This window comes from Leptosomus discolor, chromosome 20 (assembly GCF_034619465.1).
Source record: "Leptosomus discolor isolate bLepDis1 chromosome 20, bLepDis1.hap2, whole genome shotgun sequence".
Lineage (NCBI taxonomy): Eukaryota > Metazoa > Chordata > Aves > Leptosomiformes > Leptosomidae > Leptosomus > Leptosomus discolor.
Genome location: NC_141410.1, coordinates 3,786,269 through 3,805,167, shown reverse-complemented (window position 1 = coordinate 3,805,167; position 18,899 = coordinate 3,786,269). Strand labels below are relative to the sequence as shown.

At 56.0% G+C, this 18,899-nt stretch overlaps 1 protein-coding gene across 2 annotated transcripts; it reads right to left on the bottom strand.

Moving 5' to 3' along the window:
- Positions 1-6,910: 6,910 nt before the first annotated feature.
- Positions 6,911-16,776, bottom strand: SDHB (succinate dehydrogenase complex iron sulfur subunit B). 2 transcript variants are annotated; one of them, XM_086476000.1, is made up of 9 exons: positions 16,670-16,758; positions 16,584-16,596; positions 15,718-15,845; positions 14,329-14,414; positions 12,124-12,260; positions 11,696-11,812; positions 9,479-9,580; positions 9,149-9,271; positions 6,911-7,134 (listed from the first exon to the last, which is right to left on the bottom strand). In XM_086476000.1, exons 1-9 carry the CDS (start codon positions 16,756-16,758, stop codon positions 7,057-7,059), a joined length of 873 nt encoding a protein of 290 aa, XP_086332126.1. In that variant the 3' UTR covers positions 6,911-7,056. The 2 variants fall into 2 exon arrangements, with proteins under 2 accessions (XP_086332126.1, XP_086332127.1); XM_086476001.1 differs by lacking the exon at positions 16,584-16,596 and having other exon boundaries at positions 16,684-16,776.
- Between the last annotated feature and the right edge of the window lie 2,123 nt (positions 16,777-18,899).

Below are 18,899 nucleotides of genomic sequence, written 5' to 3'. Positions count from 1 at the left end.
GTTCTGCACCTCCCCGCGCCGGGCTGGGTAGGAAGAAGCGCAGCCCACCTCTCCGCCCCAACTCCGCCGCCAGCAACCACAAAACGAGGACGACTTTCTTGGCAGCCAATCTTCCGGAGGAGCGCACGAGCACGGCCGCAACCGGCTCCGTCCCGCAGAGCTGCGGCTCTTGCACAACCCCCCATCCCCGTCCCCGTGGGTTTTCCTCACCTCCCGCTCCCATCCCGGCTGCTCCCCAAAACACGGCGAGCGAGAAAAAGGGCTCTGGCCTTGACTCACCGCGCCTTACCCCGCCGGTGGCGCAAGCGGAGCCGTCCCCGGTTGGGATGGGATCGGTGCCGCCGTCATCACCTGCCCGCCGGCAGACGTGTCCGGGAAGCATCCGGCGGAGGGGAGGGCAAAGCGCCACGAAGCTGCGCGACCAGTTCGAATCGCGGCGTGAGCGGCCACACCTCGTCGGCAAACACGGCGCAGGGGCACCCCAGCTGGCGGGTTTTTACCCCCGGGCTCATCTGGAGAGCCCCGGGAAAGAGATTTGCTTCTCTCTCTGCTGCTGAAGGGGGATTAAGAGCCGGGGGGGGTGGGGTGGGTGTGGGGTGTCACAGCCGGGAGCGGCTGCAAACTTGGGGAGGGGGCCGTGATGCACCAGCCCGGCTTGCCAAGGGAAGAGGGGAGCCGCGGTGCCCCGCCGACGCCGGGTTTGCAGGGCCAAAACGCTGCGCCAAGTCCCAGCGCCTGCTCCTCGCAGCTGCCTGGCTCCCAGAAGAGATCGTGCCCCGTCTTGCACCTTTCAGAGAACCACCACGTTTTCCCCGCTGCCCAGCTTTGGGGGAAAACTGGGGAGAAAGACGCTCAGCGTGCCCTGACACCTAGCAGGGGTCCTAGCAGGGGAGGACGTACCCTCTGACACCAGAAAGCAGAGCTGGAAACCTTGAGCCTGCCCATCTGGTGGCACTGAGCCCCGCTGGGGACCGTTTGCGAACGCCAGCACCGGTCCTTGCCCTGAGATTTTGCCCCGAGACGCAGCCTTTCTCCCCAGCAGCACGCACACCCCGAAAGCGGACACATGCGGGTCCCAGAGACCTTCTCCACAAGCTCCTTTTGGAGCCGCAGCCCTTTCACAAGCACCTTTCTTGAAGCAAACAAACCCTAAGGGGACTTGGAGACCTCCCTCCGCTCTCACGGTCCCTGCGGGATGCTCGGGGCTTCCTGAGCAGCATCTTCCATGCGTCCATTCATCCATCCATCATCTCCCATCCATCCACCCTCCTCATCCATCCACCCTCATGGGTGGGCTAGAGGTCGCACGCAAGAAGAGGAAGGTGCACCCAGGGAGGTCACTGCTCCAGCCAGCAAGGTCTAGTGGTGCCTGGTCAACGGGGTGGGGTTGGCAAGGTCAGCCTGGGCCCTTGGAGATGGGAACACGGAAAATCAGGATGAGGCAAAAGGAAGGAAGGAAGGATGAGGAAAGGAAAACGGTGTTTGGGTCACGTAGGGCAAGATCGAACTCAGGAGGCTCTTTCAGAGCAGCCTTCAGGCTCTGGTTTGGGATGGGAGATGTCACGGCCCGCTGCAAGCCCAGACCCGGCGAGGGGGGTTGGGATGAGACGGCGTTAATCCTCCTGCCCTTCCCACCAAGCCAACACAAACGCGTCGGCGCGAGCCAAGCGGCGAGAACCGCGCCGCCCTGCCCGCCGCGCAGCCGGAGCAAACGTGTTCGACCAGGCGGTCTGGTCCGACCCAGACGTGGCTGCATCTGCCGGCGGGGGGGTTGGGGGGGGGGGGGAGCGCAGCCGGGAAAACGCCCCAAGGCTGGAAGAAACAAAAGGACCAAGATGGGCTCCACACAAGGCGGGGACGTGGGAGACGGGGATTCAGGCTCTGCCATCGCGGGTAACCCCGAGGGGAACCGTTCTTGTGCGTCAAACCCTCGAGATGGATGAGAAAATAAAGCCCTCGTAGGTGAGGGGCCTTGGCCACCTCAAACTGGTTTCGGTTTGGCTTTGCAGGAAACCAGCAGCGAGGACAGCGTTTGCTTCACCACGTGCTGACGACACCGGCTGAGGCACCGGCGGTCAAACCCTTCTGGCAAGGCGGGTTTCTCCCCCGCCCCGCGCAGGCATCGCCCTGACCTCTCCTGCTTCCCCCCCCCCCCCCGGTTTCGCAAGACCTCGCCGTACGCCAAAGCCACCTGCCAAGCCGGAGATAAGCGCCCGGCGGCTTCAGGGAGCATCCTCGCTTGGGCAACCCCCGGCAAGGGGGGCAAAAAAAAGGTTGCTGATATCCAGACCCCACATTTTCCCCAAATCCTGGTTAAATAAAGGCCTCCTACCTCCCTTCGGGAGAGAGGGTCGTGCTCCTCGCAGCCCACCCTCGTTTTGGTGTGTTAAGCCAGGCTTAGAGCATCTCCCGCTGGCTCACAAGCCAAGCTCCAAGGCTGGCTGCCTTAAACCTGGGTCTGATTAAATTCAGAAGTGCAGGGAAAATAAAGGGGTGAGGTTTAACCCCCGAGCTGCAGAGCAAAAGATGGGCGAAGGGGGTCTGAGGGGCTGCGAGCGGGGTCAGCGCGGCGGCAGGGACCACGGCCAGGCGAGCCCCCCGGAGCCGAGCCTGGGCACCCAGCGAGCCGGGTGGCCAGCCACGGTGCTGGCGCACTCCTCCCCTTTCCTGCCACAACGCTCTTCCTCTCTCGTCCCCCGCCTGTCGCCTTCGAGAATCTCCTCTGCACCGACCGGGGTAAATTCAAAAGGAAACGGGCAAAGGTGGCGCAGGCTGCGCCGCTTCCGTATGGCCTGGAACGAGCGATGCCGCTGACGGGCGGGGTGCAGGGCAGCTCGGACGCTTTCTCCGGCGCGATACCGCATTTCTCAGCCTCTTCCGAACGCCTGGGTACGTTTTTCCCCTCGCCTCGACCCTGCAAAGGGTCTTGGGGCCATAAGGCCAAGCCACGGTGGCAGCGGTGCCAATTTAAGGCTCGCTCACCCGACGTCACGTTAAACCCTTTACCGACGCAACAAACCGCCCCGGGATTGCTCCGCTGACGGGGTCAGAAAGGCAACGTGGTCCTTCGCAACTGGAAAACCCGCTCCCACCTCCACGCCGCCGACTAAAGACGCCGCCAAGGGATGCTTCGCTCCAGCTGCAGAACCCCGAGGAGCTCTCAGCCTCCCCGAAAGCCGAGCCGCAGCAACCTGCTTGCAAGGAAGCAGCTCTCGGCGGGATTCGGGGGTCTCGGAGCGCCCCAAAGCGCCGCCTGGGTTTGGGTTTCCCCACATCGGTGGGTGCTTTAGCGCAGAGTCCCACGGCGGGAGCGGGGCCGAGAGGTGTCCCCGTGGGATGCAACGCAAACCAGTCCTGCAGCAGTGAAGCACCGGACAACCCCGCGAAGGCAAGAAGCACAGACCCGGGTAGCTGCGGCCTCGCAGAGAGTTTTCCAGACCCACGGCACCCCGGGGTGGGCAGGGGCTCCCGGGGGACATCGCTGTGATCCCCACTCTGCCACTCCTCCCACCCCCCCCTCGCCAAACCTGCGATGCCAGCGAGGGGGGAGCACCCCGCTTCGCACCATCCCCTGCTCTGCTTTTTGCAAACCTCGCTGGAAGAGGAAGCAAAATAAAGCAAAGCGCAGGTGCCCCCCCCCGCCCCCGCACCCTGCATGCAACCCCCCCGCTGCCTGCACAACCCACTGCACAGGCACGGCTGAGTGGGAAGAGCGCAACCCCCCGGGGGGCCACGCAAAATGCAACCGTGGGGTCGTGCACGATGCAACCCCCGGGGGGCCACGCAAAATGCACCCGTGGGGTCGTGCACGATGCAAGCCCCAGAGGCCACGCAAAATGCAATCGTGGGGTCCTGCTCGATGCAACCCCCAGGGGCCATGCAAAATGCAACCGTGGGGTCCTGCTCGGTGCAACCCCCGGGGGCCATGCAAAATGCAACTGTGGGGTCCTGCTCGATGCAACCCCCGGGGGCCATGCAAAATGCAACCGTGGGGTCCTGCTCGGTGCAACCCCCGGGGGCCACGCAAAATGCAACCGTGGGGACTGCACGATGCAACCCCCGGGGGCCATGCAAAATGCACCCGTGGGGTCGTGCACGATGCAACCCCTGGGGGGCCACGCAAAATGCACCCGTGGGGTCGTGCAGGATGCAAGCCCCAGAGGCCACGCAAAATGCAATCGTGGGGTCCTGCTCGATGCAACCCCCAGGGGCCACGCAAAATGCAACCGTGGGGTCCTGCTCGATGCAACCCCCGGGGGCCACGCAAAATGCAACCGTGGGACTGCACGATGCAACCCCCGGGGGCCATGCAAAATGCACCCGTGGGGTCGTGCTCGATGCAACCCCCGGGGGCCATGCAAAATGCACCCGTGGGGTCGTGCACGATGCAACCCCCGGGGGGCCACGCAAAATGCACCCGTGGGGTCGTGCACGATGCAACCCCCGGGGGCCACGCAAAATGCAACCGTGGGGACTGCACGATGCAACCCCCGGGGGCCACGCAAGCGGCGCAACCCCCGGAGCTGCCCGATACAAGCCGGGGGGGGAAACCCGCAGCCACCCCACGCACATCCCATCCCCCCCCCCCCAGCTCCCACGCGTGGGCCCTGACCTGAGCTCATGGCGGGCGGTCACGCGCGGGCCGGGGTGCGGGGCCCCGGGGCCGGAGCCCCGCGCGCACCCAGCTCCGCGGCGCGCGGCGGAAAAGCGGGGCGCGGGGGCTGCTGGGAGCTGTAGTCCTGCCCCCTCACCCCCCCTCCACCCGAGGAAGGAAAACCCCGGGTGCTGCTCAACCCCCCCGGCTGTGCAACGCCCCCCGTGGCACGGCAATGCAACGGGCTCTGCCCCACGAGGTGAGGGCTGCATACCCCAACACAATACGCGGGGTCAGGCCCCCAAAAAGGGCTTTGCACCCCCACATCTTGCAAGGAAAGACACGGGGCTCTGCCCCCCAAAAGGGCGTTGCACCCCCACATCTTGCAGGGAAACACACGGGGCTCTGCCCCCAAAAAGGGCTTTGCACCCCCACACCTTGCAAGGAAATGCACAGGGCTCTGTCCCCCAAAAGGGCTTTGCATCCCCACATCTTAGAAGGAAACACACAGAGCTCTACCCCCAAAAATGCCTTTGCACCCCCACACCTTGCAAGGAAACACACGGGGCTCTGCCCCCCAAAAGGCCTTTGCACCCCCACATCTTGAAAGGAAACACATGGGGCTCTGCCCCCCAAAAGGCTTTTGCACCCCCACATCTTGAAAGGAAACACATGGGGCTCTGCCCCACAAAAGAGCGTTGCACCCCCACATCTTGCAAGGAAACACACAATGCTCTGCCCCTAAAAAGTGCTTTGCACCCCCACACCTTGCAAGAAAATGCACAGGGCTCTGTCCCCCAAAAGGGCTTTGCACCCCCACATCTTGGAAGGAAACATACGGGGCTCTGTCCCCCAAAAGGGCTTTGCACCCCCACATCTTGCAAGGAAACATACGGTGCTCTGCCCCCAAAAAGGGCTTTGCACCCCCACATCTTGCAAGGAAACACACGGGGCTCTGTCCCCCAAAAGGGCTTTGCACCCCTCATCTTCTCCCCTGCTGGTTGCACCCCCACGCGGGGTGCGGAGCGTGCCCACCTCCCACCGCAGCGGGGCTCCCTCCCGCAAAGCTGCTCTAGGAGGGAATCTGAAGCCAGTAACAAGCTGTAGACCCCAGAAGTCCCCCTGGAGCAGCCCCCTGCAGCCTTTGGGGGGCTCCGACTGCTGCAAAACCGCTGCCAGAAATACCCAGCCCCAGCGAGAAGGGCTGCCCCTGCCCACTGCGGCCAAAAAAGCAACTGCTCTCCCCTCCGTACCCACCCTTGCAGGAGGGAGTTTCGTTTTCTTTCACAGGAAGGGAAATAGAGCAAATGGGGACAATTCAGTGACGTGGGAGAGCAGCCCAGCACGCACGGATTTTCAGTGTAACATCTCTGACCTACAGAAGTCGGTCTCAGAGCAGCTCTTGGGAATGAAGTCATTGGCTGCAGGAAAAGAAAGAAGCATTTGTGCAAATGAAAATGAAGACGGCAACATCAGCTGGACAGCCGCAAGGCTGCCTTACTGCAGGACAGATAAATGTGCAGAAAAAACCCGGGATCACTTTAGGGGAAAGACTTTCCAGAGGTGTACACAACTTTTTATGTCACCTCAAACTTCTGGCAGCATCCTGGTTACCACACCACATCTCAGAAGCAGCATCATGACATTTCTACATGCTTTTACTACATCTAGACAAAAAAATAAAAGAAAATCTGTTAAACAGCAAACCAGAAAGTGCTTCCTTTCTCTCCAACCCCCCAAGACTGCAAACAGCTGCTGCAAGCAACAGCCTCCCATGGGCATCACCCATTTGAGAAGTCTGCCACTAAAAAAAAGAGTTGTGCTAGAGCAAAGGGAAAGATTCAGCCCTGTTCTAATAAATCCCACCTATTTTAGGACTTGGAATAAAAATAAGCGTCCCAGTGGCGAGACACCTCTATCCCAGTGGCACTGCCACTGGTATTTTGCCACCTGCCTGCACCCTGTGAACTCCAGGTCCTCGCTTTGCTCCTCGCCAAGGAGCCCAGGGGATTTCAGAACAGGGTGAGATTCTTCCAACATTCCCCTTTCCCAGCCACTTCCACCGTTCTGTTGCCAGTCGCCACAGGGCTCATCACTTGCAGGTCTCTTCCCACACAGGCACTCGCTTCAAAGACACGGGATCAAGGGCACGGCAGAAAGTCTGTCTCCGTTCCTCTCCGCTGTGGGGCCACTTCCAAATCCTCATCCCACAGCCGAGCTTCAGAGGTGACTCCAGCTGCTCAAAACCGCAAACCAGAGAGGGCTGGGATGCTACAGAGGCCTCGTTCAATGTTGTTAATAAAGTCACAACTCTGATTTGTTCTTTACAGTATTTATTGGACATGCAAACCTACGGGGGAAAATGCCAAGCTCCCTGCTGGAACCTTCTCTCGCTACATCAGGTACAAATCACTGTCAGGTACAGCACGTTCGCGTGTGACGCTTCCAGGTCGGGAGCAGCGTTACGCCGCCGTCGCCTTCTCTTTGTAAGTCGCCATCATCTTCTTGATCTCAGCAATGGCTTTGCCAGGGTTCAAACCCTAAAAAAGGAAAAGCTGCAGTTAGCTCCTCTGGAAATCGGCACGTTAGAGCGTCCTCCCGCCTTTGCCTCCATCCAAGTCACAGTAAACTCACAAATAAACTGCTACTCATAAAAATAGCTGGCAGCGGAGCTGCTCAGCACCCCCCTTTTTTTTTTTTCTTTTTCCCTAAAAGCTGGACTCCAGCCTAATACCATGCTTCCTTTCAAGGGCTGGGAGGTTACAGCACACTGAGGGATGGCTCTGAACAGCCTGCTCCAGGCAGGCTGGGCATTACGGTGTGCTGAGCCCCTGGGTTAAGGTGTGCTGATGCAGGCTCGCTGCACTCCAGCCTCAATCCAGAAGGGAAGAGGCAAGCCAGCCTGAAGGAGACACAGCGCTGGGAGCTCACCTCCTCTACCTGGAGGCTGGACCAGCAGCACTTCCCGGTGCTTGAAGAAAAACGCTCATTTGACTTTAGAGGACTGGTTTTAATCAGCAACGCGAGGATCAAAGGGAAGGATGAGGGGCTGAGCGATAGGAACTTGTAATAAAGCTCCAGCAGGACTGAATTCAACACTTTCACAGGTGTTACGAGGCGGCTTCTGGAGGCAGGGAACTGCCTTGTGAAAGCCTGACAGTGACAGCACAAGAGATGTGGGCTTCCTCCTTGTCTGAAACGAAGCAGCGGTGTATTGGAGGACACTAGGGACGTGAGCGAGAACACCGAGTCACAAGATGAAAACGTTCCTCGCACAAAAGGCAGCTAAGCTTTCCCAAGAAGGTTTTTCTCCAATACAGACGCATGTCGTGTTGCAAAGGCCCTTAATCCTGCAGCGCTGCTACCAAACCAAGCGTGCCTAATCTCAAACGGAGAGGGAATCACAACCGCCCTGCTGTACCGCTGCGATGGCAGCGGCAGCGCTGCGGGACAGGGAACGAGCAGGAAAGCACCCCGGGGCAGAGCTCAGCAGGCAGAATTCAGGGCAGAACAAGACCACAGCCAGGAGCAGAGCACGGGAGAGGAAACGCGCTGTTAACCATAAATGTGTCTCAAACCCGAGACCAAGCGCCATCTCCCTGCACTACGTCCTTCCTCCACACCGTCAGCTCTTCAAGTTGAACCTTCCCCTTTCGCTGAACCACGGCTGGCACCAGACCACGAGCAAGCTCCCTCTGCAAAGGGGGACTTCCCTGCAGCCACTCCATCACTTCAGACAACCACACACAAAAATCAGCACGCAGCGCCCCCTCACAAACACACCCGCCCACATCTCAAGCACCTCCACCTTCCCCGCGGCCATGATCCACTCAAACCTCTCCCTTCGTACCGTTTCGCAGCTCAAGGAGAATTATTCCACCGCCAGGTGCAAGCAGAGGCTGGCTAGAAAACAGCCCAGCTGGCGGGAAAGCACAACTTGATAGCCTGCCCAACCACAGGCACGAGGAAGAAGAGGCATGCTCCGATTTGGGAAAGCTTGCTCTGTTCTCAAAAGAATTACCAGAGAGAACAGACTATCTGGGAAACGCCCTGACGGCAGGAGGTCAGCACGAAACACGTCCCCCACAGGCAGCAAAACTGTGCTCTAGGCTTCTCCCTTACACAAGTGGATGCAGCTTGTGCAGCCCTTACACAAGGGGGGAGAGCTGCCGCCGCTGGAGTTCAAGGTTGCACCGTGTGGGGGTTCAGGGAATGACTCACGAGGCTCAGACCGCTGATGGGACTAGGCAGGACAAACTGCCCCGTACCATTTCTGGCAGGGCCCCTCACACAACCAGCACCCTACAGTGGCGGTCCTAAACCTCGGCAAGAGATGGGTTCTCAAAAGCCTCGCTCACGAGGAAGAAATGTTCCTGTGAACTTTGCCACGTCACTTTCACCAGCACGACTGCTGGCAACCGGGCTTCGAAAGGCTGAACAAGCCAAGGCAAGCTGGAGGGAAGCAGAAGCCTTAGCGGGGATTTTCCTGTGGGTTTCCAACAGGCTGCCTGGAAACGAGGCGGTAACCCCTGCAGGGTCGCACACACGACGTACCTTCGGGCAAGTCCTTGTGCAGTTCATGATCGTGTGACAACGGTAGAGGGAAAACGGGTCTTGAAGCTGTGCCAGGCGCTCCTCCGTGTAGTCGTCCCTGGAGTCAATCATCCAGCGATAGGCCTGAAAGGCAGAGGCATTTCACACCCTGAAGGCTCCTCCGAGGGGCTGTGAGCAGCGCGAGGTTTTAAAGGCAACACCTGACTCGGGAATTCTGGCCCAGCATCTGGACTACGTTACGCTATCCCCCCTGCACCCGCAAGTATTCGGACTGCTTTTGGACGGGGAGTCCCCCAGCAGCCCCCCGTGACAAAGGGGGTGTGTCCTTACCTGCATCAGCACCGCAGGACCCAAGTACTTGTCCCCGTTCCACCAGTAACTGGGGCAGCTGGTGCTGCAGCAGGCACAGAGAATGCACTCGTAGAGTCCGTCCTGCATGGGGGTGGGAGACCACAGTCAAGCCGCTCCAGAAACCCAAGCCTTTTTTTTTTTTTTTTTTAAAAAAAAAAGGGGATTTACGAGAGCACGTGCTTCCCTCGCCACTTTCCCCTCGAGTGAGTTGCCGCAACAGAGCTGCTGCTTACGCTGAAGAAGCGCTGCTGGCAGGAAAGCAACTCCTACGTGCAGGTCCTCTGAATCAAGACGCATGCAACCCTCCCAACCCGACCCATTTAACAAACTGGGGGTTTCGGGACAACAGGGGGGAATAAAAAAGCACAAACTGAATTAAAATGTGAGAATTGCTTGATCTTCCTGCATTCCTGCCTTCCAGCCTGTCCCGGTAAGTGGCTGAGGAAAGGAACAGATATGGGAACAATTAATAATTCGAGGCTGTGCTGCAGAAGAGAAGAAAGAGCAAAGCCTGCCCAACGGCCTAAGGGAGAAGAGCTCAGTTCGGCCTGTGCTTTGAGGGGACGCCCAAGCACTTACGGAACGGGAGTGGTGCGAGTCTTTAGCCCTTTCACTGCTTTTAGACAGGTGGTGTCTGGTTTTTTAGGCCTTTTCATTTCAGGCACTGAAGCAAGGCAGACCTACGCGGAAGAGACACTGGGCAGAAGACAAACGCTGGGGAGCGGCGCATCTCCCAGCAGCTCAATCAACCCCTCAGGCTAAGAGGCAGAGCCCAGTCTGGCTTAATTTAGGTATCTGAAAGTCGTTTTGGGACAAAGGTCTCATTAAATTTAGTTTAGAAAGATACCTGATGCCAGAATTCCTGGGAGCTTGTCTTTCAGAAAGACTTGCCAAAGCCAGGTAAGTCAGTTACCCTCTTGTTCTAAATTTGTCTTATTTCTAATGGGAACACTTCAAAGGACTGACGACTTAAAGAAAAACACCAAAGCGGAGAGTTTTTCAGCTGACACTGTATCCAAGTTTCTCCTGCACACAGGCTGCTCCCAAAGCAAGAGAAACTTCAGCAACGAGATAAAAAGCACGTCTGCTAGTTGTGAGAAAGCTTCAGGCAGCTCCTGCAGTTGCTTTTAGGCTGGTTTATTTCTACTTGAATGAGAAAGTCATTCCGAGCACGCCGCCTTAGGAAAACAACGTGAAGGGAGAGTCTTTACACGGGGATCAGATAACACTGTGAAGTGGTGCAGAACTCTTGCCCTTGGATAGAGATTCTTTCAGACTGTAAAATCCTGCCCTTGTTAAGACATCACAGCGCCAGTCGCACGGTGCTGCCGACGTCTCGGCCGTGTGACCCGTCAGCTGCGAACTTCAAACACGCAGGGATGGAAAACTTTCAAAGATCGCTGTGGAGAATGAGGCTGCAGCTCACGTGCTTTCATTGAATCCCCTTTTATCAGCCTTCCCCTTCGCCGTCCACATTCACCTCTCTCCCAGCACTTGCCAAAATCCAGGCTGCCTGCCCACTTAGCGCCCACCCAGCAACAGCCCCGCAGCCACGGTCACAGCGGAGCACCGAGACAGGCCGGGCTCCGAGCCGAGCGATGGATCCATCAACCCAGCTCAGAGGCAACAGAGAAACTGTTGATTTCCTGACACTTACTGGGGCAGCCAAGGAAATCCAGGCAAGAACCTACCCCTTTCTTCAACAGCTATGGTGTCCCAGCTGTTCAAATGGTTCCTTCAGCTTTACGCAGAAACGTTGGATCGACACCACTGCGCTCCCAGAAAATCCCCTCAAAACAGCGCAGCGCCCAAGACAGACACCCACAGACTTGCACCAACACATCGGGCTTTTAGGGCTTACGAAACCCAGCAAGCAGCAACACGAGCGCGCTGCTTGGCACCCTGCAGCCAGGCAAGACAGCGCTGAGCCCGACGGCCTCCGTGCCAGCCTAACGGCAGCGCCTCCTCTGCGCTGGAACACCGCTGGCCTGCAGCTTCGCCGCGGTTTCACAAACACACACGGCTTCGCAGCGCAGGCAGGGGAAAGGAGATCAGAGTCCCCATCACCAGCAGACGCCACCCGTGTCGGGCTTTGCACCAGCTTTGTCATTAAAGGAACCTGAAGCTCCTGCACGTTAATGTTTAACCCTGGTCTTATCTGGAGGGGATTTTCAACGGTGGAAAAGCAGCAGTTACCAGTTTCTGGCGGTCTTCTATGGACTGCAGGTACTGCTCCTTGCCCTGTTTCGACTCATCCTTCTTCTTCAGGTAAGGCTCGATGGATTTGTACTGTGCATAGAAGTTACTCAAGTCCTAGGAGTCAAAAGGCAAAGAGGTCACATTCATTAAGGCTAAACTGATGCAGGAGATCGAACATCTCCTACCACTCCGCCAGAAGGCGGCGTTTTCTACCTCAACCTGCCACATTCCTCCAAATGAGGACAGATTTAGTCACTGCTGGGAAACTCAGACCCACCCAAGCCAGAAAACACCAGCAGGAGTAACCTGTGAATTGTGAGCCTGGCTGGCACCTCCCAGCGTTACCCCTTCCCACCCAACCTGAACCCCACGCCGCCGGGAGCAGCGTCCCCCTCGGTCACAAGCTGATAGAGGCAGACGCTCACCGGAACAAGGTCCTTCACCACGTACATGTGGGGGAGAGGGTAGATTTTAGTGATCTTGTTGAGATCGGGGTCAATTCTTTTGATACAGGCCAGCGTGTTTCCACCAGCAATGTTCATAGCACAAGAGCCACAGATGCCTGAGCAGGAGAAAAAAAAAAAAAAAAAGAAAAAAAAAAAAAGAGTAAAGCATTAAATATCTGCCCTCTGATCCTCTGAGCCCCAAACGTGCCCCCGGGTTGTCTTCAAGAAAGTCTGTACGTGACAGGGAAAACGCCAGAAGTTGCCATTGGGCCAAACACGTTGCTATTTAAATAAAGAACAAACGCGGGACTCACTTTCATTAAAGCCTAAATATATTCTCCGAGTTGGAACTTCCTTTCCCAGCTTGGACAGTTCATCCCTTTCGCATCATTCATTAGTCTGACATGCTACTCGGGGTGGGGAAAACATTCAGCTTTGGTCACAAGTTTGAAGCACAAGCTCGCAGGGATGCGAAGCAGCTAACGCTGGGATTGTGACAGGGGAATCAGGCGCTTCCCCCCGCCCCCCTCAGCCCTACAGTTACGGTGAAAAGCACCCCTGAAGGTCAGGAACATAAACCAAAGTCCCTAAGACAGAAGCTTCTCTCTGCGCCTTCTGCAGCAGGGTAGAGCGGTGCCGTGAACTGCAGTCATTAACTCCCAAAGGTGAGAGGACAGACACTCACCAGAACAAACAGCATATAAATAGCTTAACAAATGGATTAAATGACACCGCTAATGATCTCCCAGTAATAGAAGGATCAGATGAAGCTCAGGAAAGGCCAAGGTTTACAAGGAAAACCACTGCAGAACTGTCACAGATACTGCTCAGGTCAAGAGCTCGGGTATCCAATTCAGACCGATGCCTAAACCGTCATATTAGAAAGAAGACAAACGCTGAAAGGGCAAAACTTTAATTTCAGAGGATTTGACACATATCAATTGATATGAGTCAGAGAAATGCCACTGCTCCTCACGCTGCCGAGCCAGTTCGCCTCAGCACCTGATGCACTGGCCTTCCCCTCGCCGCCAGATCAAGGCTGGCGCTTGAACAAGGTTATTCCTCCCACTCGAGAAATGGTTACAAGTATTTTCCAGTCAACTGGTGAGGGAACCAGGGCTGCAGACACAGGCCCACAGGATGCCACAGGAACCCGTGATCAGCGCTTTTTTTTCCTCCCCCTGCATGGCAGAAAAGGGGCAAGATTGAACCAGCCCAGCTTGAAAATCTGCCTTCAGGTTCTCCAAGAAAAGTCTTCAAGGGAATTCACTCCAGCTGCTGGGGAGCGGTGCTGGCTATCTAAATATGAGAGACAGAGAACAATCCCACCATACAGAACTCCTCCACCTGCAGATCCTACAGGGAGCGGCGGCGTTGAAGCATCCTTTTCATTTACACCCAAGTCAAAACATCTTTAAGCACCCATTGCACCTGAATTTCTCGTCCTCGCAAACCCACCTAATCCAATCAAAAGCCATTCCATGAAGGCGCCCTCCCTACCTGCATTTCCACAACGATCACTTTAAGCTCAGCATCTCAACATGACCCATGGATTAGGGTTTTTTGAGAGGGAAAGTCACCTGGAGCGGTTCAGATTTAACGCAGGCAGACAGACACGCTGACTGGTACCCGTGTGAGCACCAGCCAGTCGCTCTGCAGTGGAAAACCACCAGGCGGCCCTTTCCTCAATCAATCATTTCACTTAGTCAAAGGGCCCAAAAAAAAAAAAAAAAAAAAGATTCCTGAAGCTATTCCTAGAAGTCATAAGGACTCTTCCAGTTACACCCTTTCTTATTCACAGCAGCACTAGGCAAAGCAGCCCCTACAATTCATTCGCATTCACCACGTCTGCCCCCTCAGTTGTGCTGGGTAACCTCCTTGCTAGGCTGCCCCACGCTGTCCATCCCTGGAGGGCAGCCAGAAGAGCGAGATTAGGACAGGAATGACTGGGGCTGTTTATAAGCACTTTGCTCATCGCTCGGTGTTGTGCAATCACACCCTCTGAATGTGAGCTTCAACTTCACTACGTGATGCACTGAGGTATTTCAGATGCAGGAGCTGGAAGAGGAGAGCGGCACGCTGCCATCTGCCCTGAAGTTTTCTAGGGGTTACACGGACACTGTCAGCAACCAACAGTCTTCAAGGACAATCTTCAGTTTAGCAGGCTGGGAAAATCCTTCTTACCTTCCCTGCACGATCTGCGGAAGGTCAGCGTGGAGTCCAGCTCATTTTTAATCTTGATCAGCGCATCGAGCACCATCGGCCCACACCTGCGACAGAAAACAAAGTGGGTGAACATGAGTAATTCCCCCCTCAGCCTCAGCGCTTGATCCTGGCACCCCAACTAAGCAGCACCTCAAAGGACTTTGATCCACTACAATGAAAAATACACCTTTTTTTTTGGTTTGTTTTTTCCAATCCCCAGGCACCAAGATAGAGATCTCCTGATCAGCAGCATGACCCATTTGCCTCAGCACACCCCAGGCTCAGGGTGGGAGAGAGGCCCTTTCTTTTGCTGATGCCCAGAAGATCTGGCTCAGCTGGAGAAGGTTCAGACAACACAACCGAAAACTGAGTGCTTTGCTACCGGGTCTCTCCTTTTGGGTCAGGTTTTAACAAGTCTGCCTGTCCTCATTAATTACAGGAGGCAGCGCTGCACACAAAACCAAACAGTCTTGGAGAACTTGTGTAATTTTATATACAGCAGACAAGGCAACACCCAGAAATGATTAACTGGTGCAATTCACACAAAAATGTGAGTTCTCCGTCATGTGCTCAAGCAGGGAGCTGCGTGGCTTTGTACCTGAAGCTTTCAGAAAGAGCTCGAGGTGAATTCCTCTGCCCAGAGCACAGCAGCGACTGGAGCTCAGGGAAATCAAGGCACATGGGCCCAGGAGAAGGTTTCTGCACCCCAGGGATGACTGCACCCCTTCACAGAACCACAGAGAAGAGCTTTCTCGGCCTTGGCTACACCAAAGCGTGCAGGGGGTCATTACAAGTTTGACATGACCCGCAAATGAGAAGTAACTAAGCGTGAGGAAAACTATGGGGAGAGTTGATAAAGCTTCCGCCTCACCTCCCAGGTCTGGGACTGCGAGCTACACGTAAAAGTTTCCTTTGGAACATGCCCCCAGATTTTCCATACAAATAAAGCTCGTTCTAAGCCACAAACACACTCAAGTCATCAACTGGGGGACACAAACGCCACAGAAGTCACAAAGTGAAGCGACCACCTTGCTGCTGGCGTTCAGGGTACAGTTTTATTTGTCACCCTCAGCGCCAACAGGGGAGGGAGGGAGGGGAAAACAATCCCACGTGATCACAGCACGATTTTTGCTTTATCAGGAAATACCACGGATCTCAGGCGTGCTGAGGACAGGTTGCTCTGTCACACAGCTGAGGCACCACCCCCCTGGCCCCTCCAACAAGGTTTTAACAGTCCCTGAAGCACGACGAGACCACTGACACCTTCAGCTGCCAGCTCAAGCGCTCCTCAACCTCCCACTTGGCAGGTACCCCCGTGAGCACAGGCAGCCCCGGCAGCAAAGCTTCCCCCCGCCGGGGCACACTCACTTGTTCAAATCCACCTCGTAGGTCTGCATGCGGGGCTTGTCCCCGGGCTTGTCGGGGTCCCATCTGTAAATGGCAAACTTCTTGACACGAGGCGCCGCCGCGGCTGCTGCCTGCGCTCCCCGGCACATCTGCGTTCAAACAACACCAAAACAGCCCTGAGGTCCCTCTGGGGGGGTGGGGGGGCTTTTAGCTGGGGCAAAAAAAGTGACTCGAGGCCGCACGTTCAGGGTGAGAGTGGCAAAACCCATCGCTGCTTTGTGTTTGGGCATTCGTAGGGTTTTTGGGAAAGCCCCCCCCCCCCCCCCCCCGGATTTGCTGCAGCAATCCCCTCTGTCCTGGGGCTCCCTCCTCCACAAGGCAGGGGGGAATAACCCTAAAGCTCCGTGGGAACGCACCAGTGCTCCTGCGGTGCCTGCAGGCTCCTTCCCTCCACAGCCCTGAAGGCTCCCCCTGCCCCAAAACTGCCCTCGGAAGCTCCCAGCCACATCTCTACCCCGCTCCAGCATTCCCCCTCCTTCCAGGATTCCCCCAGGAGCTTCCTCCCCCTCCCCACCCCTCTGCAAATTACCCCACATCCCTATTCCTCCTGCTCCCACATCTCTTCCCAACCCCTTTGTAAATCTCCTGCACCCCCCCCCCCCCGCCATCAACCTCCATCTCCCCCAAACCCACCCCAGACCCCTTCCCCCTCCTTTTTGCCCTCAGACCCTCCCCAGGATCCCCCTCACGCACCCTCTTACCACCCCCCCCTCAGCCCACCTCCCTTTCTCTTACCCGCTCTGAACCCTCTTCCCACCCTGTACTGCACCCTGGACCCGCTCTTGCCCCCCAGGCCCCTCTGCACCCCCCTCCAGCTTCTTCCCAGCCCCCTCCACACCCCTTCCCACCCCCCAACTCCCTTCACGCCCCCCCCCGCTCCCCCCCTCCAGCCCCCCACCGAGGGCAGGGCGGCTCTAGGCCCCTCACCGGCCGCGGGCCGGCCCGCAGGAGCCGTGCGGGGACGCCGCGCCTCAAGGAGACTCCCACTATGGCCGCCGCCATCTTGGCGTTGCGCAGTTCCGACCTTTCCCCCCCCACCCCGGAAGGGGAAGGACCCCCCAGGGCCACCATAGGAGGACGGAGGGGCGGGGCTCTGCTGGCCGCCATCTTGGGTGTGGCGGCGGCCGCACGGGAGGCGCCATGTTGAGTGTGGCGCGCCCTGGGCCACCGGGGATTGAAGCCGGGAAAACTGAATCACATCTAAGTGTTATCGAGTGTTCTCGGCTTCGGGATGGTGGTGTCAGGACGCCTGGATCCCCCCTTTTTGGGCAGCGGGGAGACCAGGGCGCCCCTCCGTTAATTCCCAGCCTCATTCTTTTTTTGCGGGGGAGGTCTCCAGAGCCACCCACCTGCCCCGACGCTGGTCAGGGCAAAATGGCAGGTGCTGAGGGCCGAAATGGCATCCCCCCCCCTCCCTGAGGGCTTCCCTCCCTTTCTCTCACGGTTATTGAAGCGCAGAAACCAACTCTCTAACTCGCAGAGAGTTCCAAAGCAGGTCTGTTTAGCACGGCGCTGGGTGCAAGGGGGGTCGCTCCTCCTAGCTGGCACACGGGTCACATTCTACAACTCTATGTATTGCCTCAAAACATGCATATTCATGAGTGTCTGCAATTAGTTCCGAGAATAGCTGGGGATATTATAATTGTTTCTCAGAAAGTATTATAACACGTTTCCTCCTCTTGGCGCGCGCGTGCTGTCATCTGGTGGTCGTCCTTTGGGGGCTTTCGGAGGAAGGCTCAGAGTCGTCTTCATCGTGTACTTCTCACCTTTGGCACAGAACCCCGGACTGGCTTCACTCCAAACCGAAGAACCAGTCTGAACCTGGTGATTGTTTCACAAAGACAATCAAGTCCTTCTGTCAGATCTGGGCATTCAACGGAGCAGTTGGCCGGGGACACTGGTTTAGGAGAAGGGGACCAGCCTCGTCCAAACAGTAATGGAATAGAGGACGAGAAATCTGAAATAGAACCCCCTTCACCAGTGTCCAGGAAAACTCGATATTGTACTCATATAATAACCCCCTTAAGATCGAGAGCTGGAAGAAAAAGAGGGTACATTTTTAGTAGATGCTGGAGCAACGTTCTCAATTTTGAATACACAAAAAGGAATGATAGGAAGAAAAGCAAACATTATTGGATCTACAGGGAAAGAGAAAAACTGGCCATTCCTACAACCCCCGAATTTGAAATTTGGAAAGAAAACTATGACACATGAATTTTTATATGTTCCAGAATGGCCGATACCCTTAATGAGAAGAGATCTGTTATCTAAATTAAATGCACAAGTCGTTTTTGAAAATGGGGAGCTGTTGTTAAAAGTACCTGAATCAAAGTTAGGAGAAATTTTGATGATACAGAAAAACCAAAGGTATAAGAAATTCCCCAGAAGTGAATTATACAGTAATCCCTGTGGTATGGGAAACTGATATCCCAGGAAAATCTAAATTGACACGACATATAAAAATTGAGTTAAAGGAAGGTGCAAGACTGGCAAGGATTAAACAATATCCAATCAAACCTAAAACAAAACAGGGAATTAAAAAGTTAATTGATAAATTTTTGGAGTACAAAATTTTAGAGGCACGTGAGTCAAATACTCCTATTTTACCAGTACAGAAGCCTTCAGGTGTCTATAGGTTAGTGCAGGATTTGGGAGCTATAAACCAGATTGTAAAAGACATCCACCCAGTGGTGGCAAACCCATAGACGTTATTGACTGCCCTTAAAGAGACACAGCAGTCGTTTACAGTGCTTGATTTGAAAGATGCTTTCTTTTGCATACCCCTGGAACAGGAGAGTCGTAAATTGTTTGCTTTTGAGTGAGAAAACCCACAGACAGGGCACAAAGTGCAGCTAACGTGGACACGACTGCCCCAAGGAGGTAAAACCAGCCCAACGATCTTCGGTAGCCAGCTGGGAAAGGAACTGGAAAGCTGGACAAAGGAGAAGATGGTGACTTCATGGCCAGAACACCTGCTCCTACAGCATGCGGACACATTCTGACAGCTACAGAAGAACGATCGGCTTGTACACGCGTAACCATTGAACTTTTAAATTTCTGGGACTTAATGGGTACAAAGTATCTAAGAACACAGCCCAGATAACAAGCCAAACAGTCATATACTTGGGTTTTGAGATTTCAAA